General features: G+C 44.5%; 1 protein-coding gene across 1 annotated transcript in view; it reads left to right on the forward strand.

The window, feature by feature from the left end:
* LOC138293481 (cytochrome P450 4B1-like) overlaps window positions 1–27862 on the forward strand; it is a 129387-nt gene that overhangs the window by 21624 nt on the left and 79901 nt on the right. The window contains exon 6 of the mRNA XM_069232720.1: window positions 19739–19890. Within this exon, the coding sequence (XP_069088821.1) occupies window positions 19739–19890 (152 nt within the window). The remainder of the gene's footprint in view (window positions 1–19738; window positions 19891–27862) is intronic.

Genomic DNA, 27862 nt, shown 5'->3' on the forward strand with positions numbered 1-27862 from the left:
AATAGAGGCCTCACTGGTTGAATGAATATATTTGATTTACATATAGAACATTCTAAAGCATATTTAAAATGATGACAGTGTGAAATTGTCATACTTTCGTTGATTTTTCTCAGTGTGTGCTTCAGTTTCCTTGTGGGGTGGAAAACATTTTTTTCCTTTGTGAGTGTTTTCATCAGGTGCATCCAGTTTTTCTATCCCCACTACCCTCTTTCAAACCCCATCACCTGCATTTTTTTCTATTGTGGCTTCCAGGTCCCAGTGAGATAGAGTAGTGCTGCCTTTATGACTGTGCAGCTTCAGACGTCACCTGATGTGTATCATTTTTCTTTTCACTTGATTTGGAACCTTTGTTCCAATTTGTTTGTTCCTGCTAACAACATTTTATGGCATGCAGATATCATCATCAAAATCCTTTATTTCTTTTACAACTAACCTAAAACAAATACAGTACACCATATTTAAAACAATCTCATAAAACTCATATAAGACAATATAAAATATGATATAAAAAGCATTCCAAAATTCATGGCAATACTCTTTAAAAATGCATTAGACAATTAATATGTAATAGCATACATAGGTTCAACGCATCTCCGGGAAGTCAATGCAATATCAGACAGAAGGACCCACGTGACAGATCTAAAACATCATAGGAGACGTACGGTATAATGAAAAAAAGTACAAAATATAAACCTAGTGTAGTGGGCAATTCTTTTCCTGTAAGAGCAAGACAAATTTAGCAGCACACATTGGTTCCAAACTTACATAGCAGCAGAAACAATGGCTATTTCGGAAGTGGATAGATGTACACAATCAAATATTGCTGGATGATGATCCTACAAGGGTGCAAGTCGAAGGCAAGGAGATGACAGCATACATAAATTCTAAACATTTCGTGGGAGGAATTGCCAAATCTCAACGGGCAGTACTCTTTAGCAATTACGGAGATGCAGTGATAAAACCATACAGTAAAAACAAAACGGTAGGCAACTGCAGACACAGTTTCTAACAAATTAAGCCTGCAACAGGCTCTGCCAATTAACAAGGAAGTTGCCTCCTGCACAGATGCTATACACGCTTCTTCTGACCAGATTTTAAAAAACGGAAATGATAAACATCTTTCCTAGTTGCTCCTGGGTATGTAGCATCCAACCAGCCCGCGACACCATTACTACTAACTCCGGCCACATATTCTTCTTCGCAAAATGGCCTTTTCTAGTGAAAGGAATTTGGCGCCCATCTCATAAGTTGTTCAAAGTAGAGACGGGAACACAAACTCTCATCAAACCTAGGGGAGTGCAGTTATACAGTTATAGCGCCTCTCGTGGAGGCCGGCATCGCCTTCGCTCTAGGAGCTCCTGCCCACTGTAGGAATCTTTAAAGAGCGATCACAATAGGCTCCGATGTGTCAGATCTTAATATGCGCAAGGCCGACAGACAGTGCCTTACTCCTATAGTTCGACATAATGGGGGAACCAACCTGGGCCTCGGGTTTTTGTATTTGTGACACAAAAGCAGGAGGTGCACCTCGGTTTCGGGGTGTTAGGGCAGAAAGGGCAGTCCCCCTCCCTCTTAGCCTCACTCCGAGGTGAAAGCCCTGCGGAGTAAAGCACCAACTCAAAAAATAATATATACAAGGCCTTTGCCATTGGGGAGAGGTGTGAGGTATGGGGGGGGGTGTAATTCTATCAAAGAACTGCTCAAAATGCGGGGTACGTTTGTGATATAGGGCCTGATTTAGAGTTTGGTGGATGGGTTACCCCATCACAATCGCAGCAGATATCCCATCCGCCGTATTAGAGGTCCGTAGGCCATAATGGAATCGTAATAAGGTGGGCGAGATATCCGTCACGTTTGTTACGGAGTAACCCCATTCGCCAAACTCTAAATCAGGCCCGAAGATATTTGTCTGTCAGGCCTTCTCGCCTCACCTCCTGCCATGTCTTCTGGAGAGCGTGTTCCCAGTAAATTCCCTTGACCTGCATGGCTGAATTACTCCTCATCTTAAAGGGTCCTTGCCACAAGCCCTCAAGCTTTAGCTCACTGCACAGGGTTTTAACAGCTTTCAACCAGGCTTTCAACAAGCTACAGCGCTTGTCTGGCACTATTAACTCCTTCAGGGCAGCTCAGTGAGGTGCCAGCTCCCGGAATGTCCAATGTCCTGACCCAAGAAGTCCTGGTTTTAAGAGGGGCAGTTTGGTCGATCATATCGAGGTTCAGGTCCCATCTTAGGGGTATAAGTAGTGTGCTGAAGGTATGTTCAAGTTAGATCTAAAAACTGTATTTTCTGTGACAACTGTGAAGTATCACTCAAGCCCCAGATTTCTGGAAATGATAAAACAATTCTTGCATGCCCATAGGTGTACGAGAGAACAGCAGGGTATCATCAGCAATACAGGGATACAGCTACCAGCTATCTTGGGGGCATTACGCTTGCACGTGTTCAATGCTTCAACCATGCTGTTCATAAACAGAGAGAACAACGTGGGAACCAGTAGACCCCTGCTTCACCCCACGCTGAATGGGAATCCTGCGAAACAAGTTGCCCTGATCATTCCATCTAACCCAGGAATATATATCTGTGTGCAGCCCAGGAGTCTTCAAACTGGGCCCACCTGAGGGGGGCCTCAAGTGATTCCAGGGGGGGGGGAGGGGGAGAAGTGGGGAGAAGGGGGCAGTAGGCTCTTGCCAAAAGAAGCATTACTCAGATAACAGTGCTTTTTTAAAACCGAAATTAATGTATTGCATTTTTAAAAAGGTAACAGGACTTACATGCACTGTTTAAATAAGTTAAGACATATTTAAACATCGCCAACTTAATAGAATTTTGTGAAAAAATTCTGAGGGGGGCCTGATGTTTGTTCTTGAGCTGGGGGCGTGGCATTAAAAAGTTTGAAAACCACTGGTGTAGCCTAATGAGGCGGTGGAGAAGGACATGAGGGATTCCCATTTGGGCCAAGACCTCCTAGAGAGTATTTCTCAGTACAAGATCACATGCAGCCCTCATATCCATGAAGGCTACATGCAGATGGTCTTTCTTAATGTTGATATAGTTCTAGCAGATGGTCATGAAGCAGTCTGGTCGATTGTGCCAATACTCTCATGGAAGCCTGCCTGAAGATGCCACAAGATCTGATGTTCTTTCATCCAGTCCTGTAGGCGAAGCAGAAGTTGCCTACAGAACATTTTTTGGGTATTGTCATTAAAGCTAATTGGCATATAATTTGCAGGGGTGTCTTTTGAGCCCTTCTTGTGGCTATGAACAATAATGGCACTGTGCCATGACTCTGGAGTCTCGTCCCCACTTGCTATGGCATTGCTTAAGGTATTCAAATGGGGGATCCAGACATGTGGTTCAGAATGGAATAAATCCCTAGTATGCTATGAGGGCCTTGTAGGAGGCTGGACTGGCTTGTAGTGAGTACCAAGGGATACTTGCACCTTGCACCAGGCCCAGTTATCCCTTATTAGTGTATAGGGTGTCTAGCAGCTTAGGCTGATAGATAATGGTAGCTTAGCAGAGCAGCTTAGGCTGAACTAGGAGAATATACTACAGTACCACTTAGTGTCATATGCACAATATCATAAGAAAACACAATACACAGTTATACTAAAAATAAAGGTACTTTATTTTTATGACAATATGCCAAAGTATCTTAGAGTGTACCCTCAGTATACACAAGATATATATACACAATAGCAAAAAATATGCAGTATAGTCTTAGAAAACAGTGCAAACAATGTATAGTTACAATAGGATGCAATGGGGAAACATAGGGATAGGGGCAACACAAACCATATACTCCAAAAGTGGAATGCGAACCACGAATGGACCCCAAACCTATGTGACCTTGTAGAGGGTCGCTGGGACTATTAGAAAATAGTGAGAGTTAGAAAAATAACCCTCCCCAAGACCCTGAAAAGTGAGTGCAAAGTGCACTAAAGTTCCCCTAAGGACAAAGTAGTCGTGTTAGAGGAATAATGCAGGAAAGACACAAACCAGCAATGCAACAACTGTGGATTTCCAATCTAGGGTACCTGTGGAACAAGGGGTCCAAGTCCAAAAGTCACAAGCAAGTCGGAGATGGGCAGATGCCCAGGAAATGCCAGCTGCGGGTGCAAAGAAGCTTCTACTGGACAGAAGAAGCTGAGGTTTCTGCAGGAACGAAAAGGGCTAGAGACTTCCCCTTTGGTGGACGGATCCCTCTCGCCGTGGAGAGTCGTGCAGAAGTGTTTTCCCGACGGAAGAACGCCAACAAGCCTTGCTAGCTGCAAATCGTGCGGTTAGCGTTTTTGGACGCTGCTGAGGCCCAGGAGGGACCAGGAGGTCGCAAATTGGACCAGCAGAGAGAGGGGACGTCGAGCAAGAAAAGGAGCCCTCTCTGAAGCCGGTAGCACCCGGAGAAGTGCCAGAAACAGGCACTACGAGGATGCGTGAAACGGTGCTTGCCGAAGTTGCACAAAGGAGTCCCACGTCGCCGGAGACCAACTTAGAAAGTCGTGCAATGCAGGTTAGAGTGCCGTGGACCCAGGCTTGGCTGTGCACAAAGGATTTCCGCCGGAAGTGCACAGGGGCCGGAGTAGCTGCAAAGTCGCGGTTCCCAGCAATGCAGCCCAGCGAGGTGAGGCAAGGACTTACCTCCACCAAACTTGGACTGAAGAGTCACTGGACTGTGGGGGTCACTTGGACAGAGTTGCTGGATTCGAGGGACCTCGCTCGTCGTGCTGAGAGGAGACCCAAGGGACCGGTAATGCAGCTTTTTGGTGCCTGCGGTTGCAGGGGGAAGATTCCGTCGACCCACGGGAGATTTCTTCGGAGCTTCTGGTGCAGAGAGGAGGCAGACTACCCCCACAGCATGCACAAGCAGGAAAACAGTCGAGAAGGCGGCAGGATCAGCGTTACAGAGTTGCAGTAGTCGTCTTTGCTACTATGTTGCAGGTTTGCAGGCTTCCAGCGCGGTCAGCAGTCGATTCCTTATCAGAAGGTGAAGAGAGAGATGCAGAGGAACTCGGCTGAGCTCATGCATTCGTTATCTGCGGTTTCCCCAGAGACCGAGACCCTAAATAGCCAGAAAAGAGGGTTTGGCTACTTAGGAGAGAGGATAGGCTACTAACACCTGAAGGAGCCCATCAGAAGGAGTCTCTGACGTCACCTGGTGGCACTGGCCACTCAGAGCAGTCCAGTGTGCCAGCAGCACCTCTGTTTCCAAGATGGCAGAGGTCTGGAGCACACTGGAGGAGCTCTGGACACCTCCCAGGGGAGGTGCAGGTCAGGGGAGTGGTCACTCCCCTTTCCTTTGTCCAGTTTCGCGCCAGAGCAGGGACTAAGGGGTCCCTGAACCGGTGTAGACTGGCTTATGCAGAATTGGGCACATCTGTGCCCAACAAAGCATTTCCAGAGGTTGGGGGAGGCTACTCCTCCCCTGCCTTCACACCATTTTCCAAAGGGAGAGGGTGTCACACCCTCTCTCAGAGGAAGTTCTTTGTTCTGCCATCCTGGGCCAGGCCTGGCTGGACCCCAGGAGGGCAGATGCCTGTCTGAGGGGTTGGCAGCAGCAGCAGCTGCAGTGAAACCCCAGGAAGGGCAGTTTGGCAGTACCAGGGTCTGTGCTACAGACCACTGGGATCATGGAATTGTACCAAGAATGCCAGGATGGCATAGAGGGGGCAATTCCATGATCTTAGACATGTTACATGGCCATATTCGGAGTTACCATTGTGAAGCTACATATAGGTAGTGACCTATATGTAGTGCACGCGTGTAATGGTGTCCCCGCACTCACAAAGTTCAGGGAATTGGCTCTGAACAATGTGGGGGCACCTTGGCTAGTGCCAGGGTGCCCTCACACTAAGTAACTTTGCACCTAACCTTTACCAGGTAAAGGTTAGACATATAGGTGACTTATAAGTTACTTAAGTGCAGTGTAAAATGGCTGTGAAATAACGTGGACGTTATTTCACTCAGGCTGCAGTGGCAGGCCTGTGTAAGAATTGTCAGAGCTCCCTATGGGTGGCAAAAGAAATGCTGCAGCCCATAGGGATCTCCTGGAACCCCAATACCCTGGGTACCTCAGTACCATATACTAGGGAATTATAAGGGTGTTCCAGTAAGCCAATGTAAATTGGTAAAATTGGTCACTAGCCTGTTAGTGACAATTTGGAAAGAAATGAGAGAGCATAACCACTGAGGTTCTGATTAGCAGAGCCTCAGTGAGACAGTTAGGCACCACACAGGGAACACATACATATAGGCCACAAACTTATGAGCACTGGGGTCCTGACTAGCAGGGTCCCAGTGACACATAACAAACACACTGAAAACATAGGGTTTTCACTATGAGCACTGGGCCCTGGCTGGCAGGATCCCAGTGAGACAGTGAAAACACCCTGACATATACTCACAAACAGGCCTAAAGTGGGGGTAACAAGGCTAGAAAGAGGCTACTTTCTCACACAACCCCCCCCAAACGAAGGACAATAAGGCTAACCTTGGCCAGTTGAGACTTTATTGTCTAAGTGGTGATAAGTAGAGAGTAGCTCTGCAATAGACTGGTTACTCCCTTTATCATCCACTATATGGTTACTTCCCTGTGGGGATGTAAACCACCCTGTTTGAAGTTTTTTAGCTAAGCAACAATGTGAAGATGTATTTTCAGAGTTTCTATCAGTAAGTTTTAGTTTAGAGCAGTGGGAATTGTCCACTGAACCTATTTGTAATGATGGAAATGCCAGACAGGGATGCTGTCTCAGAAAAGCCATAGCTGGGCAAAAACTTTGTCCATATGGCTGGAAGAGAGAACAGGGATGCTGTTTCTCTTGAGTTGGAGCAGGGCAGGGATGCTGTCCTATGAGCTCCACACTAGGGCAGGGATGCTGTCCTAAGTGTTGTGAGGCAGTGCAGGGTTTCTGCACTAAAGTTTCTCTGGGAGGGTTGGAGGGATGCTCCATGTTAACTAAAATGGTGCTCTTTTTCTCACCAATGTTAGTTATCCCACAGAGAGGTACTTCCACCTCAGGGAGTCCAGCTTTGCCAGCTGATGATTCCCTTGGAACAGGTGCCACCCCAGGAGAGGTTTCTCCCACCACAGGAATACTATCCTGAATGGTAGGGTGGTTAGGGGATACTGTGATACCCTTTTTACCTGTTGATGGAGAGGGATCCTGAGTTTTCAGGCCTTCTCTCCTTTGCTTTTTCATTTCAGTAGAAATGAGAGGGAACAATTCCTCTGGGATGCCCAGCATGGCTGCATGGGCATAAAACTCTACATCAGCCCAACCTGAGGCCTCTAGGTCATTACCTAAGAGACAATCTACAGGTAAGCTAGGTGATACCACCACCTGCTTAGGGCCAGTGACTCCACCCCAACTAAACTGAATTATAGCTAAGGGAAGAAACTTAGTGGAGTTATGGACATCAATAATCTTATACTGTTGTCCAATGATGTGTTGATCAGGGTGCACTAGGTTTTCAGTCACCAAAGTGATACTGGCACCTGTGTCCCTGTAGGCCAAGGCCTCAACACCATTTATTGAAACTGTCTGCCTGTACTTATCCATTGTAAGGGGACAAGCAGCCAGTGTGGCAAGGCCAATGCCACTAGGTGTGACAGAAACTGTCTTGGGAGTGACTACCCCAGTTTCTACTATGGACCCAAAAGTGAACCCAACTACACCCTTAACTTGACTGTTGCCAGCAGTCCCACCACTAGTACCACTACTGCTAGGGGCACTAGAGCTTGATGTATTAGTGGTGGTAGGCTCAGGGGGTTTACCTGGACAGGACTTATCCCCTGGCCTATGGCCTCTGTTTTTACACACAAAGCACCAAGGTTTTTTAATGTGTGCAGGTTGAGAAGAAGAGGAAGAATTAGTTTTATCCCCACCCTCTGAAGAGTGTTTAAGATTTGAAGTGGGATCTTTGGTTTTACCCTTATCCCCATGCTTATCTTGAGATTTTTCACCATCTTTCTTCTTATTGCCATCTTTGTCACCCCCTGTATGAACTTTTCTGTTCACCCTTGTTCTGACCCATTTGTCTGCCTTCTTTCCCAATTCTTGGGGAGAGGTCAGATCAGAGTCTACCAGGTACTGGTGCAACAAATCAGACACACAATTATTAAGTATATGCTCTCTCAGGATTGTGTTATACAGGCTTTCATAATCAGTAACTTTACTGCCATGTAACCACCCCTCCAAGGCCTTCACTGAATGGTCAATGAAATCAACCCAGTCTTGTGAAGACTCCTTTTTGGTCTCTCTGAACTTTATCCTGTACTGTTCAGTGGTTAAGCCATAACCATCCAGGAGTGCATTCTTAAGAACTTGGAAATTATTAGCATCATTTTCTTTCACAGTAAGGAGTCTATCCCTACCCTTTCCACTAAATGATAGCCATAGGATAGCAGCCCACTGCCTTTGAGGGACATCCTGTACAACACAGGCCCTCTCAAGTGCAGCAAACCACTTGTTAATGTCATCCCCCTCCTTATAAGGGGGAACTATCTTGTGCAGATTCCTGGAATCATGCTCTTTTGCAGGATGACTATGAGGAATACTGCTGCTGCCACCATGGGTTTCTAAACCCAGTTTCTGTCTCTCCTTCTCTACTTCTAAAGTCTGTCTATCCAAATCCAGCTGTTGCTTCTTGAGCTTCAGTCTGGTTTGTTCCACTCTCAATCTATTGAGTTCCCTTTCTAACAATCTGTCATCAGGGTGGGTGGGAGGGACATGCCTTGAAACAGAAGTATGGTGAGAATGGACAGAAGGAGACCTGTCCCTTACAGAAGCCACCCTAACAGCTTGGCTAACAGAAACATCACTACCAGTATGGTGAGAATAAATGCTTTTGCTATGATGTGAGACAACACTATTTATATGGTGTGGCTCATCATCATTACCAACTATGCTAGACTGTCTAGTAATGGGCAGGCTAGGAAGTTTCTTTCCTGAATCTTTTCCTGGGGGAGTCCCTGGATCAGATTGAGAACCATTAGCTACCTTTTCTACAGATTGGGCACTTATGGCCTTATCCTGTACTCTAAGCATGTTAATTAACAGTTCTAAGGAAGGATTCTTCCCTACACTCAAACCTCTCTCTATGCAGAGATTCCTTGCTCCTTTCCAGCTAAGGTGATCATATGCAAGTTTGGACAGATCAACATTTTGGCCTGTGCCAGACATTTTTAGAGAGAGTTAAAGTGATAGTAAAAGAAAACAAAGTTTGTCAGAGCTTTTAGAAAGACAGAGAAAAAAACTTTTAAAACTTTTTAGAACTTTTTAGAAAGTTAGAAGTACTTTTCAGCACTTAGAGAAGAGTGAAAAGAGGAAATGCAAAACTTTTTGGCTATGTGTATATACACTGACCTTGTTTTGTATATTTTTCTCTTATGAAAAGTACAATGACAAGAGTGGTAAGTAGTCTCAAAGCACTTATCCCACCGCTGCACAACCAATGTAGGAGGCTGGACTGGCTTGTAGTGAGTACCAAGGGGTACTTGCACCTTGCACCAGGCCCAGTTATCCCTTATTAGTGTATAGGGTGTCTAGCAGCTTAGGCTGATAGATAATGGTATCTTAGCAGAGCAGCTTAGGCTGAACTAGGAGACGTGTGAAGCTACTACAGTACCACTTAGTGTCATATGCATAATATCATAAGAAAACACAATACACAGTTATACTAAAAATAAAGGTACTTTATTTTTATGACAATATGCCAAAGTATCTTAGAGTGTACCCTCAGTGAGAGGATAGGAAATATACACAAGATATATATACACAATAGCAAAAAATATGCAGTATAGTCTTAGAAAACAGTGCAAACAATGTATAGTTACAATAGGATGCAATGGGGAAACATAGGGATAGGGGCAACACAAACCATATACTCCAAAAGTGGAATGCGAACCACGAATGGACCCCAAACCTATGTGACCTTGTAGAGGGTCGCTGGGACTATTAGAAAATAGTGAGAATTAGAAAAATAACCCTCCCCAAGACCCTGAAAAGTGAGTGCAAAGTGCACTAAAGTTCCCCTAAGGACAAAGTAGTCGTGTTAGAGGAATAATGCAGGAAAGACACAAACCAGCAATGCAACAACTGTGGATTTCCAATCTAGGGTACCTGTGGAACAAGGGGACCAAGTCCAAAAGTCACAAGCAAGTCGGAGATGGGCAGATGCCCAGGAAATGCCAGCTGCGGGTGCAAAGAAGCTTCTACTGGACAGAAGAAGCTGAGGTTTCTGCAGGAACGAAAAGGGCTAGAGACTTCCCCTTTGGTGGACGGATCCCTCTCGCCGTGGAGAGTCGTGCAGAAGTGTTTTCCCGACGGAAGAACGCCAACAAGCCTTGCTAGCTGCAAATCGTGCGGTTAGCGTTTTTGGACGCTGCTGAGGCCCAGGAGGGACCAGGAGGTCGCAAATTGGACCAGCAGAGAGAGGGGACGTCGAGCAAGACAAGGAGCCCTCTCTGAAGCCGGTAGCACCCGGAGAAGTGCCAGAAACAGGCACTACGAGGATGCGTGAAACGGTGCTTGCCGAAGTTGCACAAAGGAGTCCCACGTCGCCGGAGACCAACTTAGAAAGTTGTGCAATGCAGGTTAGAGTGCCGTGGACCCAGGCTTGGCTGTGCACAAAGGATTTCCGCCGGAAGTGCACAGGGGCCGGAGTAGCTGCAAAGTCGCGGTTCCCAGCAATGCAGCCCAGCGAGATGAGGCAAGGACTTACCTCCACCAAACTTGGACTGAAGAGTCACTGGACTGTGGGGGTCACTTGGACAGAGTTGCTGGATTCGAGGGACCTCGCTCGTCGTGCTGAGAGGAGACCCAAGGGACCGGTAATGCAGCTTTTTGGTGCCTGCGGTTGTAGGGGGAAGATTCCGTCGACCCACGGGAGATTTCTTCGGAGCTTCTGGTGCAGAGAGGAGGCAGACTACCCCCACAGCATGCACAAGCAGGAAAACAGTCGAGAAGGCGGCAGGATCAGCGTTACAGAGTTGCAGTAGTCGTCTTTGCTACTATGTTGCAGGTTTGCAGGCTTCCAGCGCGGTCAGCAGTCGATTCCTTATCAGAAGGTGAAGAGAGAGATGCAGAGGAACTCGGCTGAGCTCATGCATTCGTTATCTGCGGTTTCCCCAGAGACCGAGACCCTAAATAGCCAGAAAAGAGGGTTTGGCTACTTAGGAGAGAGGATAGGCTACTAACACCTGAAGGAGCCCATCAGAAGGAGTCTCTGACGTCACCTGGTGGCACTGGCCACTCAGAGCAGTCCAGTGTGCCAGCAGCACCTCTGTTTCCAAGATGGCAGAGGTCTGGAGCACACTGGAGGAGCTCTGGACACCTCCCAGGGGAGGTGCAGGTCAGGGGAGTGGTCACTCCCCTTTCCTTTGTCCAGTTTCGCGCCAGAGCAGGGACTAAGGGGTCCCTGAACCGGTGTAGACTGGCTTATGCAGAATTGGGCACATCTGTGCCCAACAAAGCATTTCCAGAGGCTGGGGGAGGCTACTCCTCCCCTGCCTTCACACCATTTTCCAAAGGGAGAGGGTGTCACACCCTCTCTCAGAGGAAGTTCTTTGTTCTGCCATCCTGGGCCAGGCCTGGCTGGACCCCAGGAGGGCAGATGCCTGTCTGAGGGGTTGGCAGCAGCAGCAGCTGCAGTGAAACCCCAGGAAGGGCAGTTTGGCAGTACCAGGGTCTGTGCTACAGACCACTGGGATCATGGAATTGTACCAACAATGCCAGGATGGCATAGAGGGGGCAATTCCATGATCTTAGACATGTTACATGGCCATATTCGGAGTTACCATTGTGAAGCTACATATAGGTAGTGACCTATATGTAGTGCACGCGTGTAATGGTGTCCCCGCACTCACAAAGTTCAGGGAATTGGCTCTGAACAATGTGGGGGCACCTTGGCTAGTGCCAGGGTGCCCTCACACTAAGTAACTTTGCACCTAACCTTTACCAGGTAAAGGTTAGACATATAGGTGACTTATAAGTTACTTAAGTGCAGTGTAAAATGGCTGTGAAATAACGTGGACGTTATTTCACTCAGGCTGCAGTGGCAGGCCTGTGTAAGAATTGTCAGAGCTCCCTATGGGTGGCAAAAGAAATGCTGCAGCCCATAGGGATCTCCTGGAACCCCAATACCCTGGGTACCTCAGTACCATATACTAGGGAATTATAAGGGTGTTCCAGTAAGCCAATGTAAATTGGTAAAATTGGTCACTAGCCTGTTAGTGACAATTTGAAATAAATGAGAGAGCATAACCACTGAGGTTCTGGTTAGCAGAGCCTCAGTGAGACAGTTAGGCACCACACAGGGAACACATACATATAGGCCACAAACTTATGAGCACTGGGGTCCTGACTAGCAGGGTCCCAGTGACACATAACAAACACACTGAAAACATAGGGTTTTCACTATGAGCACTGGGCCCTGGCTGGCAGGATCCCAGTGAGACAGTGAAAACACCCTGACATATACTCACAAACAGGCCTAAAGTGGGGGTAACAAGGCTAGAAAGAGGCTACTTTCTCACAGGCCTGATGCTTTTTCCATCTTCATATGTCAGAGAGCCACCCTGGTTTCCTCTAGGGTAAATACAATTAAGAATTTGCTGTATGGGTCAAAGGTCATCCGAGGGCAAACCATCCTAGCATTCTCTTGTGAGCCAAACACCATACTCTGAATGTCCCCGTATAATGCTTTGATGTGGTCAACCCACTGATCAACAGTGACAAACACATGAGAAGGCGTTGGAGCACAGTTGTTGTCAGCAGCGATAATTTTCCAGAATGCTCTATGATCTAGTTTCCTGAGCGCCTCCAGTAATTTACCCCAATGTTCCTCCTCCCAGTGTCCCTTAGATTTGGTCAATATTGCCTTGTAAAACTTCCTTGCTTCCAATGTGCCTGGTTTTGGACCTTCCTTGATGGCTCTAATCAAGCGTCTTTTTTGCATCTATGCATTCTTTGGTGAACGAAGACCCCCTCGTGGAGTTAGTCTGTGTTTTATTGTTCTGTTTCCTAAAGTGCTGTTTAAAAATGTCAAAGAATTCAGCGTGTGCAAAACTAAACCTGACTGAATTTGAACTAAGAGAATCATAAAAATGATCCACTAGTGTTTGGTATATCTTACTCTTAACATGATTGTCGTTATTAATGTATGCCCACTTTCTGCAGTTGTTTGTAGGGGCTAGCGGTGTTGGAAAAATATCAGTGGCTTTATCAGGTGGTTTGAAAAATAAGACGGGGCTGAAATCTGCAACCAGGGGTATGGTCGCTACCAAGACGAGTGACAACTTCCATGTAAACCAGATAATACCATAGCCTCAAACTGAGTAGGATATAGTCAGTACGGCCAGAATCCAAGCCTCTTGTGAAGGTAGGGTGGGGATGGTAGTCAGATACAGAATGGCCGTTTATTGCTCTTAAGCCATAATCCAGGCAAAGGTGCAATATCTGACGTGCTACTTTTGGCCATTTCTTGGCTGGTGTACTATCAAGAGTAGGAATCCACCATTGCTTATCCTCATCTGCCGTAAGGGCGGGAAGAGGTTCCAGGAGTTCAAACTTGGTATTATAGTCACCAGCTATAATAATGGGCCAGGAATGTAGAACACTTTCCTTAAGCAAAGTCTGAAGGCCCTGTATAGTTGAGTATTCTACACTATCCTGAACTGATTGTATATAGATATCAAACACGGCTATGCGTTTTATCGGTGCAGATATTTGGAATGTCAAATGGATCCCTAGGATGTCTTTAGATCCTGTAGCGAAGACTTTCAGCTTAAAATTATTTGTGTTTTTATTTTTAAGCCAAATCAGTACCCCTCCAGAGGCTCTACGTGATTTAGCTGGAATGGCACTAGCAAAGAAAATTAAATATCCAGGCCTGTACAGTGGTTCAATGGCCCACATTTCCTGAAATAAGATTAGTTGATGGCTATCAGTAAATTTTCCCCACGCAAGATCATTTTGTTTAGCTTGAAATCCTGCCATATTCCATGATATTAATTTGCATATTGCAACATACCCCACATCTGCAGCTCAAGGAACCTGAAGTTGACGAGTAACTAAGGGGATATAGTGAGAGTACAGTGTACAATTCGCATGAGCATATATACCCAACTCGAGGTCATTCATCAAGGGAGTTATTGACCAATGGCCATCCTGCCCAGTCTTCTCTCCCAAGCCAAATACTGTGGCAGACGTGCCACTAATACTAATGCCAGCCTGAGTAGAGTTCTGTAGGAGTCAATCAATGTCTGATGTAACCGAAATGGCTAAACTTCTCACCCTTGGCTCACGTGACAGTTTTTGGTTTGATGCTAAACCCTTGCTAGTTTCAAGAGAAGTATGCATTGGTGCTTTTAATTAAATGCGTATCTTTGTGGGGCTCTATGTTCCAAGGTGATCAATCCATCATTAATTTTACTATTGACAAAGCATATGCCAATATAAACCAGGCTATCAGACTTACTAGTGTATCACCTGGCTGCTACAATGTCATCCCTAATTATGGATCTGCAATTGTGTAGTTTGCACAACTAGTGAATGGTTTTGTTAACTAGACCTTCTTTGGTTTCATGAGACCCTGGGCCCAGTTTAGGGATATTAGTCAGGAAAATGTCCTCACCCAAGTTTGAAATATCCCTTCTCCCATTTTGTATATGGGGCAGCTGGATTTCCCTTCCTATACTTTGTGGTTGAGGTCTAGAAACCCAATCATTTTTTTCTCAATGGGTTGGCCAGCGGGGGACCCAAGTCCATTGTGCGTCTTAATACACATCTTTACATTCTTACCCTCACTCCTGTATTCTCCTCCCGGACACGTCGGGAGCGCGGTATAGCGAGGGGAGTCTACCCATGCAGTGTTTGAAGTGGTGGGCTGGAGTAATGGAGGGGGTGAGGAAAAGCATCATTAAAGCTCTTGCTGAAGGGTTTGTGATATTAGGCACATTGAGAAGGGATTTTGCAATATTAGTGCTTCCAGCCGATCCAATCCTCCCCCCCCTTCATTAAGATTACCCGCCTTTATAGCAGTTATCCACTTTTTCTGTCAGGGTTTGTGTAAAGAAGGTGATGGCTTTCCTTATTTCACAGATCTCCTCCTTTAGTGACAACAGCTGCATCTTATTAGAGACAGCCTCTGAGGGTTGATTTGTGTGCAGTCTTTGGCCACTCAGGAGTAGGTTACTAGTAGAGGGGGGATCTTCATGCGGAGGCAAAGCTGAAAACCTATTTGTGCACTCTACATTAGACATAAATGGGATTGTTTGACTATCGCCTCTCCTAGTTCCAGGAGCGGGTTTTATCTGTGTTGACCAACAGTGTACGGGGAGGTACCCCATAAGTGTTATTACTAGCGACTCTCCGGGTTCCTGAGTTTTTCTCACACTGGTGCGTAGTTTGGTCAATTCTGACTATATGTCTGGTCTTTTGGATTTAGTGGAGAATAATACATCACTCTTATCCTTTTCGACCAACAACCCCTCAACTTCCTCAGTTAAAACCTCAATATCACTGAGGGTACAGTTCTCAGCAGCATGTTTTGCTTGTTGTGTAGCCTTTCCAGTTTCCCCAACATTATCAACAGCCTTTCATTTCCCCATTGCCCCCGTATCAACAGTAAAAATAATCAGGCAATAATTATAAACAGGCTTTTATATGTTGATCAATGACAGTTACTAAAACCACCTGGCTAGTAAGAAGGTGTAAAGCTCGCAGCCAAGAAAAGTACTATTAAAAAATAACAGAAAATACACCACATTTATCATGTAGTGACCCATGGGTCTCCTTGCTTAGAAGTTTATTTTTTTCTACCTAGGTATGGAGCCATGTATAGTTGCAAAGTTTTTTAGCGTGAAGAGTGCACAGAGTGTATCTAGTTTCTGCATATCAGGTCATCAATCAGTAAATAGGGGGTTTCTAATAACATTATTTTGTATTGCTCTTGAGACATGATACATAGCTTTATTTAGAGTTTGTGGGGCAAATTCTCCATCAGCGATTTACAGTCCCTGCCAAGTTAGCGGATGAAAACCTGCCATACAGAAGACTGCCATCCAGGGCAGGGGAACGTTTCTGCAAAAATGTTGTCAATGCTCTCGAAAAACTCCACTAACAAATGAGGGTGCTGGCATTGCCCCTATGGTGGAGGATAATTGTCACTATGCACACATCTTGTCTCCTTAACATGACTGGAAGGGAGAAAGATGTTTTCCAAAATGCTGTGGATGCTATACATACCTTTGCTGATAAGTCAGTTCTCGGCTGTCTTTCATGGAGTTACTGTGAAATGCATCAGTGTGTATCAGTCACCCTGACATTGATGGATATCCATCCTTATGTCTTGTGAGCCCAATCTGAATGTCTGCTTAGCCTCCTTCTTTTATGTTAGGCCCATAGCGTTCTCTCATATGTGGATGGTGGTGGTATTCTGCTTATGGTGATAAGTAATATTCAGCTCTCATACTTAAGAACACCACCCCACTGACTGTCTAAGGAATATGGGGTTGGGCAGGAAACTGTGTTGTAAATTTACATTCTCTGAGCACCTGAAAGGGTCCAAAGATGTTGAACTCCAGTGGTCAGCCCTCCCACCCACAACTGTTACTTATGTTTTATGTACATTGATTTTGAATCAGTGGCTGTTCATCCACTTTATACCTCTTGCATACAGTGCTCGAAAATGTCTGACATCCAAATCTCATCTAGAGGGGTGGAATATAGTTATCATCAACATAAATGCAAAATTTAAAGCTACAAGACAGGAGCGAAGAGGCCAACGAAGATGCTGAATGTTGGTGCCGAGCCCTCATGGACCCCAAAGTTGAACGCTTTGTAAGTGCAGAGCAAGGGGCGAATGGGAATAGTATGGCAGTGATCTCAGAGGAATGACTCCGCTTAAAACATGACCATGCTGCAAATGTAACAATAGAAGGGAGATCACTTGGTAGAATCAAGCCATCAGTGGTGTTAAACACTGCTGATATATCAAGGAGAATCTGCATTCTGACACTGCCACCAGTCACAGACTGATTGTCTCCAGAACAGATTCAATACTTCTGTAAGGAGAATATCAACTTTAAAAGAGTCAAGGTTGTTCTTGGATTCATGGAAGTTACAAGGCTAAATTGCCATACTAACTTTCACAAATTTAGGATTAGGACTATGGAGTGAGTTTCTTCATTATTGGACTAAGTAGAGATGAAGGTTACCACATAACACCAGATTTCAGATAAGCCAAGGAGCCCGTCACTCTGTGCTTCCCTAAGGATGGAGGAAGTTCAAAGAATCACTATTTGTGATGGCAGGGGGGAAAAAGCAAGATGGAAGGGTGAGTTTGAACTCTGATCAAATTAACTTTGGCCAAGTAAAAGGTGATAGATCATCTCTAAAAGTTTGTGATCAAAGAAATCCCAAACAGTAGAAAAACTGTCCTTAGGTATGATGATAAATTTGCTATTCCAGAAAGAATTCCATATTTGAAACTTGAACATTCGCTGTACACCACTGGCACGTATTCGATTTTTACAAGATGCATGTCATGTAATGGGAACCTATCTGCTACATACTACACATCCAAACTCTCCCAACCTTTCCTTTCTCGCACCAAGAAGCGGTTGCATTCTGAAGTGTGCGCTGTACACCTTAGAACTGAATCACTTATTGTGATGGAATTCTTAGCTTCCGTCCATGATTCTACAAATAGGTTGAAATGGCTAGAGAACTGTGCACATCCCACACAGATATATCAGAGATAATCTCTTGTTATCTTATCAAAGAAGGTCTTTGTGGTTCCTCTGAGTGTTTTGCTGGATTAAAATCTTTAGTAAACTAAGTGCCCAATCTAGCCTTGTCTGTTTCCTTTTTTTCATGTTGGAAGTTTTGGATTGTCACATACTTTTTTCTTATTTGTCAGTATAAATTATTTTCATTACTTCTAGTTCCTCCTTTTGAAAGTGCAATAAACTATATCATATATGTATTCACTCAGTCTGTTATACGCCACTTGTGCCAGTTACAGTTAATTAAGATCCTTAGATTGTTCTTTTATTAATATCCCAGGCTAGATAATGGTCCTATAATTGCACGGCTGATATTGTCCCTATCCAGGCTGAAGACCAGAGCATTTTTCTGTGCTTTTTGAAACCATACTGGCTTGTTTTTTCTAGAACAGAACTCCAATTTAATGGCAGAGGAAGTGTTGCTCCTTAACTTTACAATTTAGTTCCAACTTTGGGATGTAGGGGCCCTCCCTTCATAATGACCACTGGGTTTTCATTTCCTTTGACCAGGAACCTCAGTTGGTCCTTGTAGTACTTCTAATAGTAGAAGTAATCTATCCTGCATCTTCACTTCTTCTCTCAAAATGTGTGCAACACTTCATGGCATCCAATATTTAACCATAGCTTTGTGTCCAGGCCCCTCATGTGAGTGAGTCAGAGCAAGTTGGTTTTGTGACACCATCACACCCTCCATTCAGAATGAATACCTGTGGTTTATGCCCTGAAAATGTGCAACCCCTGTTCAACATATACATGACCCCTCTCGCGGACATCGTCGGATCCCATGGCCTCAACATAATCTCCTATGTTGATGACACCTAACTCATCCTTTCCCTCACTGAAGACTCAACCAATGCCAAAATCAACTTCCGCAGGGCTATGACAAACGTAACCAATTAGAGACAGCTGCCTCAAGCTCATCTCCGACAAAACAGAAGTACTGATATTTGGTAACAACCCCTCCACCTGGGATTGCAGCTGGTGGCCAGCTGAACTCCGACCCACGCCGACACCCATAACCCAGGCGTGCAACCTCAGCATAAACCTGGATAGCCAACTGACAATGAAACACCAAATCAACACAGTCACCTCCGCATGCTTCTACATGCTCCCCTTGCTCTGCAAGATCTTCACATGGATCCCCACCGACTCCAGCAAAATCACACAGGCCCTCGTCTCCAGCCCCCTTGACTACTGCAACGTTTTCTTCACCGGACTGCCCACCCAGCTCCTCGGAAGACTACAGACTATTCAGAACACCGTGACCAGGCTAATCCTGGCCCTACCAAAATGGACCCACATCACTCCACACCTCAGACACATCCACTGACTTCCCATGCAAAAGAGATGCTTGTTCACCTTGAGACCCTCACAGGTGAGTAGCGCGCTCTATACATTTTTTTGATTGATTGATTGATCGATTCAAAACCCTCATGCACGCCAACAAAGCACTGCATGAACAAGGACCCTCTTATATCAACCACCACATAAACTTCCACCAGCCCAGAAGACAACTGCACTCCGCTACTCTAGCCCTCTAACCTCCCCCACTCCTCCCACCCACTCCCTCCCCCCGCATCTGCTGCAGTCACTCCGGAGGCCGATTGTTCCCTACTGCTACACCTCCGAACAGCACCGACCCTGACAGACCCTGACAGAGTTCTAGAAAAAGCTCAAGACCTGACTTTTCAATAGAGACAAGGCACCAAAGCGGCCAGAGACCCTCAGGAGTGACAGGGCATGCTCTACGAATGGACTGATTGATTGATTGATTCATTGATTGAATTTTCAACTAAGTTATACGATGTCTCTGTGAGTTTTCCTGTAATGCTATGAAACTATTTTTTTGTTGCAAGATGCCTGTTTCATAAATGTTTATGCATCGCTGTGATTTCCTTGAATTTCTGCAAGTCAATGTATTTTATTAACCTATCCTTTCTCTCTGGTTACAGTGATTCCTCCTACATCCAAGCCGTCTATGATCTCTCATACCTTGTGCAGCAAAGAGTTCGCTGCTTTCCATACCATAATGATTTAATTTACTACCTCAGCCCACAAGGCTACCGCTTTCGTAGAGCCTGCAGAATAGCCCACCTCCATACAGGTAACAATAAAGCACTTTTCTCATATTTGACATTGATATGTTTTGACCACTATTTTGTGATTTTTACATTAAAATTAACTGTTATCGACCACTGCAGATATTGAAGATATTATTTTTGCAAAAACACCTATGCCTCACTGATAGTTGTACATCTTGAACTTATGTATTGATTGTATACATAGATGTCTTTGCCAGTTCTTACACTAATCCAAAAGGTTAATTTGAAAACCTAGGAAATTCATCAGAATTGTTCTAACTTTCCCAAGCTTTGTGCATTGCCTTATGTATGTTTTTCACAAAAGGGTGCACACTTATGTAACGCCTTTATCCCACTGCCTTACAAGCCCCCCTTGACTCAAGGGATGATGAGAACTGAATTAATTAAGAGTGCCTTGAAATGTTTGTATGTGGTGGTTTCTGATCTCAGAGAGCGAGGTGGTGTGTTCCGATCCCAAAACAAAGGACCCCAGCAAGAGGCTGTTTCTTTGCTTTCTTCTATTGTTTTAATGTGACTTTCGACTGAAGAAGTCCTAGGGTCGCCTTGTATCCAGGTAGCCCTTTATTTTCTTCTCTCCCATCTCTCTGTCCCATATAATGGTTTGGGAGAATTTCAATGGTGACTTTTTCACACTACCAATCCTGTGCATTAGACTTCCCATCAATAATGACCTCTTGTGCAAGTCCTGATTCATGAAGGACAACCCTTAATTTGAGGGCATTAGATTGACTTTTTCTGGTAGAGTTGCAGACTGGGCAGAAGAGTTCTTTTTACACAGAATACCCACTAAAACAGGTCAACATATCTACTGTGCTGGGGAAGCTTCGTTAGATGGTTCCTATGGCAGAAACGTGTCATGATCTTCAGCCTGTGATCACCTATATATAGCTGGCAAAAAGTCCTGCTTCCCACAGCGTCACATGTTCGATCCTTCCATTTCTGAGGGAGTCGGTGGTGTTTGCTGAGTGTGGGCGCTGCTTGGTGTGAGGCTATGTGGCTGTGGCCATTGCACCACGAGAAACACACAAGTAGTTATAGAGTGCAATAGGGCACTCTGAGGGCTTGCAATGGTGGCGGCCATCTTGGCTTTATATAGTAAACTTTCCTCATGTTTCGGAGCGTTTCTTGCTAGCATTAAATTTGCCACAATCTGAATCTTGTAGCCAGGAAATGTAAACTTGTTTCTTTTTTCATCTGGAGTTATCAAAGACCCACTGGATAAAAATAAATATTTGGAATGAAGTAAAGATCAAAATTGCAGACTTTGGCTTGCACCTTTATATTAGAGTCCTCCCTTTAAGGATTGTGAACTATATTGCTCTTGTTGCTGTCAGGGGCTGTCACAAGATGTATCATATTCCATATTAGAAGTAGTGAACTAGAAAGTCAATGACAAAAACTAGGAGTTATTTCTTGTAGATATCAATGTCTTTCAAATGCAAATTGAGCCCAGCAGTAAGAACAGGTAGTGTGAAGATATTCAGTATCTCTGTTTTTCTCTTGACCCATTCCCCTTTCTCTAGCTCGGCAGCATAGATACCTTGCATGGTTGTCAGTGGGTTCAGGGAGGTAGTAATATTAGCATCAGTATTGTTTGATCCAGATACCAGTTTAGTGCAAACCTTACACAATGGAAACCTTATGCAGCAGAACCTGAAGCAAAAGGTACAACTTTAGATATCCTATTGAACAGAGGGAGCAACGTTGGTTCTTTTCATGTCAAGGGTAGGCCCGTGTCACTTTTATTCTTCGACAGCTCTCAAAATATATCAAAGCCAGAGCTTCAGGAGGCAGACTGAAGTTGTGGGAACCCAAATAAATGTGCCCACACTTTTTAGGTTTCGCTTGCACAGCGCTTGCGCTATCCTTGTGAAATTTATCGTATTTAATATATCCTAAAAGGGGCTTATATCCCGCCTTCACTTCTTATTTGTCAGTGTGCTCGTCACTTTACTTTTCCTTCGTTTCTTTTGGTTGTAGCATTGTATTTCCTTTTTTTTCGGGTGTGTTTCTCCTATCAGTATCCCGGGGCCCAATTATTCATTCTTATCTGCTTTTCTTCTGGAACTTCTTTAGGTTCTCACTCCTTTTAACTAATGTTTATGTACTTTCGCTGGTGCATGTTCGTTTCGCTGGTGCATTTGAAGAATTCTGTTAATCGGAGCACGCACGGCCACATTTCTGTGTTTCTCGGCACTTTTATTATTTATTTGCGCCTTTACTTAACTTTCCCAGACTGCACGCATTTGTTCGTGTATTTTTTGTTGTTGATGCATTTGAATAATTATTTTGGTGGCAGTAAGCACGGCTACATATCTTTGTCTTTCCAAAGCTTTATTTTTTAAAGACCGCTGGCTAAAAAAGTCGTGGCGATTGCCCTTTATTTGCTGACGCATCTAATATAGCTATTTTCAGTATCCTGTGTAACCTGCCTTAAAGTCAACAATCAGAGCTCTTTGTTTTTATTTTTCTTAAAGCAGACTCCTTTTAACTAATGTTCGCCTGGCTACACGCATTGAAAGCGTGCTTTGGTTTGCCCAACATTTTATTCACTCGAATATTATCTTCTTAGCACACATTTGTACTGTGCTTGTGAGAAGTACAATTTCTTAATTTGTTGGGCTCCGTGACTGCTTCTGACTTTGTTTTGGGCACCTAGCTCACAGATGTCCTGTATGTTGGTTTAAAGCCGCAAAAGCTTAAAAGCCGCGCTAGACTTCACAGACTGATTATGCAATACGATCTGTATTCATGGAACAGGCTTTTAACACTGGTCCTTTCATCACAGTTTACGATTTTGTGGGGCACAGCAAAGTGCCAAGTACTCTACATGCCAGAGATACTTCATAGGACACTTTGTAGCCAACATCTGATGCCTTTTATTAACATTATGTATTTCACGATTTGTAAAAATTCCCTTTCAAATTAAATTTTAAAAACACAGTTACAAACAATAAGGCGTAAAAGATAATAAAACAAAAGGAGAAAAGCGCAACGGAAATTACTAGGTCTGTTAAAAAGGGCCCACATTTGCAGATCTTTCGTCCTTTGCATCCCGCCCTTGCAGGTCGCTCGATGTTCACATCCCACTCGTAACTTCTTCCCCCTCTTTATAATACAACTAGTAACAGCGCAATTGCTTTATTGCCTTTATTGTCAACAATCAAGTCATATTACTTTAACAGGGTTTCATTAAATTATATTGCACAACCACTCACCAAGGTACAACTTAAAACAAAAAACAGATTATTAACCACATAGGCTAAATCTTATGAATTTACCAGTGGTTGTTCTTAGGAAAGCAGCCACTAAGAGAGGACAGAGGCAAATTATCTTCTATGTGAGCTGCTGGCTACTAGGCATATACTTTGTAATCAAGCTTTTTTTAGTCTATTAAAGAGTTCCGATCAGGCGTTATTATATCTTTCTTATTATACATTTCTGACCAGAAATCCAAAGTCACCCACATGAAGTCATTGTTGATGTGAACTCCAAAGAACATGATTGGTAGTGTGAAGAAGTCATCACTGAAATTCTCCCAAACCATTGTATGGGACAGAGAGATGGCGAGGAGAGAGGGAAGGGCTACCTGAATATGGTGCCTCACTGGACACTAGGGGACACTTGGACTTTGACAGATCCACAAAAGCTGTCTGCCAGAGCTTCTATCACTGCTTTACTGACAAACATAAATATAATGGGATTCAGAGGAGTATATGGCTCTTATTCCATACTGATGGCAGCTTAGTTAATCATTTTGCCTCCTAGGATATTCTTTGCTTGTAATACATGGGATATATTGCTTTCAGCATGTGGCAGGGACTATTTGTAGACAGCAGAATACATCTAGAACAAGCATTTGCAATACAGTAGGTCTCACATTTACTTGAGTTGGCGCTATTGGCATTGTAAATGGATAGCTTGACTTTTCTTGCCACATTAATTGGTCAACTCTGCCACATATATTGGTCCTTTCTGCCACATTATTCCAGTGGCCCTGCATATAACTAAAGGGCTAGTAGGCCTACCGGAATATTTTTTTAAAGAAGCCCTTAATACACGAAATACTCCAAGTTGCAAAACATATTTACTTGGCTGTTGGTACAGGCGACATTGCCCACGGGAAAATGAATAAATAATTGTTCTCCAAGAATGCGTTGAATCACTGTCCCTTTACTGCAGTCTGAGGAGTCAAACAAAACACCCATCATTTTTCACACACTTGAGGAGAGCCACCTTACATGATATTAATGATCCTCATTCAGTCTTGAACTGAAATATGAATTATAAAATATTGACCATTGAACAACATAATCAACTGTAAGCTCTCCTTTATGTTAGTTTTATAAATACACACACAGCTGAAGGTTCACAGACTCAAGCATGTGTAGTTCATCTAGTCAGGTTTTTGCTTTGTTTTCACAGCTTATATCACTTATGAGAATAAAACTAAAAGTCCCAGAATTTAAAGCTGAAACATAAACTAAATGAACGAATAACCCATCAAACTAGGGAGCTGGACAACTCTACGAATACTGCTCCAGGGGCTGCTTTCCATCTTATTTGACATATAAAAATAAAAATAAAAGTCCCATAATGAATGTGTGCTGCAAAGAATGTGTACTAAGCAGATCAGAGTGCTTGTAATGTAAAAATGTCAAAATAATCCTGGTGATTTATTTTCTTTCTGGAGAGACAATGTACTGTTGTCGAATGGAAGCTTGGACTCATATTAAGGTAGCACAGAGGGTTCATGTGCCTGCTGCAGAAACGTGTACTTGGCAAATCACAAAGTGCATATAATGTAAAAATGTCAAAATAACTTGTAATTTATGTTCTTTCTGGAGAGAGAACATACTTTTGTCTAGTGGAAGTTTGGAGTCATCATAAGGTAGCGCACAGGGTTAATGTGCCTGCTGCAAAGAACATGTACTAGGTAAATCCCAAAGTGCATGTAATGTAAAAAGGTCAAAGTAAGTCTGGCGATTTATGCTCTTTCTGGCGAGAGAACGTAGTTTTGTCTGTTGGAAGCTTGGAGTCATCATAAGGTAGCACATATGGTTATTGTGCCTGCTGCAAAGAACGTGTACGAAGCAGATCAGAGTGCATAAAATGTTAAAACAAATCCGCCGATCGAGTTCACGCTCTGAACGATGTGAGCGCCATGGCAGCTAAGAGAACGTACTTTTGTCTAGTGGATGCTTGGAGTCATCACACGATAGCACACAGGGTTAATGTACCTGCTACAAAGAACATGTACTATGCAAATCACAAAGTGCATGTAATGTAAAAATGTCAAAGTAACTCTGCCGATTTATGTTCTTTCTGGAGAGAGAATGTACTTTTGTCTAATGGAAGCTTGGAGTCATCCTAAGGTAGCACACAGGGCTAATATACCTGCTGCAAATAATGTATATTAAGCAGATCAGAATGCATATAATGTGAAAACGATACCGCCAATTGAGTTCACGCTCTGAGCGCTGTGAGCGACATGGCAGCCAAGAGAACGTACTTTTGTGTAGTGAAGCTTGGAGTCATCATAAGGTAGCGCACAAGGTTAATATGCCTGCTGCAAAGAATGTGGACTAGGCAAATCACAAAGTGCGTGTAATGTGAAAATGTCAAAATAACTCTAGCGATTTATGTTCTTTCTGGAGAGAGAATGTACTTTTGCCTAGTGGAAGCTCGTAGTCCTCATAAGGTAGTGCACAGGGTTAAAATGCCTGCTGTAAAGAAAGTGTACTAAGCAGATCAAAGTGCATATAGTCTAAAAATGATACCGCTGATCGAGTTGACATTGTGAGTTCATGGCAGCCAAGAGAACATACTTTTGTGTAGTGGAAGCCTGGAGTCATCATAAGGTAGTGCACAGGGTTAATATGTCTGCTGCAAGAAACGAGTACTGGGCAAATCACAAAATGCATGTAATTTAAATATCTCTAAATAACTCTGGTGATTTATGTTCTTTCTGGACAGAGAACATACTTGTGTCTAGTGGAAGCTGGGAGTCATCATAAGGTAGTGCACAGGGTTAATATGCCTGCTGCATAGAATGTGTACTAAGCAGATCAGAGTGCATATAGTGTAAAAACAATACAGTTGATCGAGTTTGTGCTAAGGGTGCCATGGCAGCCACGGAGCGCAGACAAAAGAAAAACTTAGTTAGCCAACGTTGAAGTATATTGACAATCGTGCAATTATACCTGTAACAGGGTCAGTGCCCAAGGCGGTAACCAAACCGCCCCAAGGTGCTACAAATGTGAGCCGTTTACCAATGACATCAAGGGAATTTTTGAAAGGCAAGCCCACGAACAAATTAAAGTGATGGGCGTGAGGCAGATGTGGTTAAAAGCCCACAATACTTACAACAGGTTAAAGCTCTTGCGGTCAACCTAATAACAGCCACCATGCAAATGCCCAAAGAGTGCACTAATAAATAAACTGAGTCCCATAAATATTTGAGTTTGAGCTATAGCATGGGGCACTGGAATTATGCAATTGTGTGGCTATGGTGATGTTTGCATAATTATAGTGTAGCAAACTGGCACTTGTTGGAGTTATCCCCCCACGTTTTGCCCTATATTAATGCTGACTTGCCTGAGAGTGTGCTGGGATCCTGCTAACCAGTGTTCTTTCCCTAAAAATGTACCATTGTTTCCACAATTTGCACACCTCTGGCACTCAGATAAGTCCCTTGTAAAAGGTACCAGTGGTACCAAGGGCCCGGTAACCAAGAAGGGTCCTTAAGGGCTGCAGCATGTGTTCTGCAACCCTAAGGGACACCTCACCAAACACATGCACACTGCCGTTGCAGATTGTGTGTGTTGGTGGGGAGAATCAATATGGCACCCCCCTCAGGATGCCATGCCCACAAAACACTGCCTGTGGCATAGGTAAGTCACCCCTCTAGCAGGCCTTACAGCCCTAATGCAGGGTGCACTATACCACAAGTGAGGGCATAGCTGCATGAGCAATATGCCCCTACAGTGTCTAAGTCCATTCTTAGTTATTGTAAGTGCAGTGTGGCCATATTAAGTACATGGTCTGGGAGTTTGACATTTCAAGCTCCATAGCTCCATAATGGCTTCACTGAATACTGTGACGAGTGGTATCAAATTTCTCAGCACAATAAACCCCCACTGATGCCAGTGTGGGATGTATTAAAAAATGCACACAGGGGGCATCTTAGAGATGCCCCCTCTATTTTACCCGGTCCTCTAGTGTAGGACTGGCTGGTCTGTGCCAGCCTGCCACTAGCAGACAAGTTTCTGACCCCATGGGGTGAGTGCCTTTGTGCCCTCTGAGGCCGGAAACAAAGCCTGTTCTGGGTGGAGGTGCTTCACACCTCCACCCTGCAGGAACTGTAACACCTGGCGGTGAGCCTCAAAGGCTCAGGCCTCATGTTACAGTGCCCCAGGGCACTCCCGCTAGTGGAGATGCCCACTCCCCAGACATAGCCCCACTTTTGGCAGCAAGTCCGGCGGGAAACTTAGGAAAAACAAGGAGGAGTGATCACTTCAGCTGGGACCACCTATAAGGTGTTCAGAGCTGAAGTGACCCCCCTCCCTGCAGAATCCTCCATCTTGGTTTGGAGGACAGGGACCAATAGGGATAGGAATGTGCCCCCCCCCCCTCTCCAAAGGGAGTGGACCCAAGGAGTGTGTAGCCACACTCAGGGACAGTAGCCATTGGCTACTGCCCTCTGACCCCTCTAACTCCCCTAAATCATGTATTTAAGGGCGTCCCTGAACCCAACTCACCAGATTCCTGGCAACCTAAAGAGAAGAAGGACTGCTTAGCTGAAAACCCCAGGAGAGAAGAAGGAAGACGGTAACTGTTTAGGCACCAGCCCTACCGGCCTGTCTCCTGCTTCAAAGAACCTGCAAAAGAACAGTGATGCATCCAGAGGGACCAGCAACCTCTGCCCAACTCCAGAGGACTGCCATGCACCCAAAAGGACCGAGAACTCCAGAG

Source organism: Pleurodeles waltl, chromosome 4_2 (assembly GCF_031143425.1).
Source record: "Pleurodeles waltl isolate 20211129_DDA chromosome 4_2, aPleWal1.hap1.20221129, whole genome shotgun sequence".
NCBI classification, from domain to species: Eukaryota; Metazoa; Chordata; class Amphibia; order Caudata; family Salamandridae; genus Pleurodeles; species Pleurodeles waltl.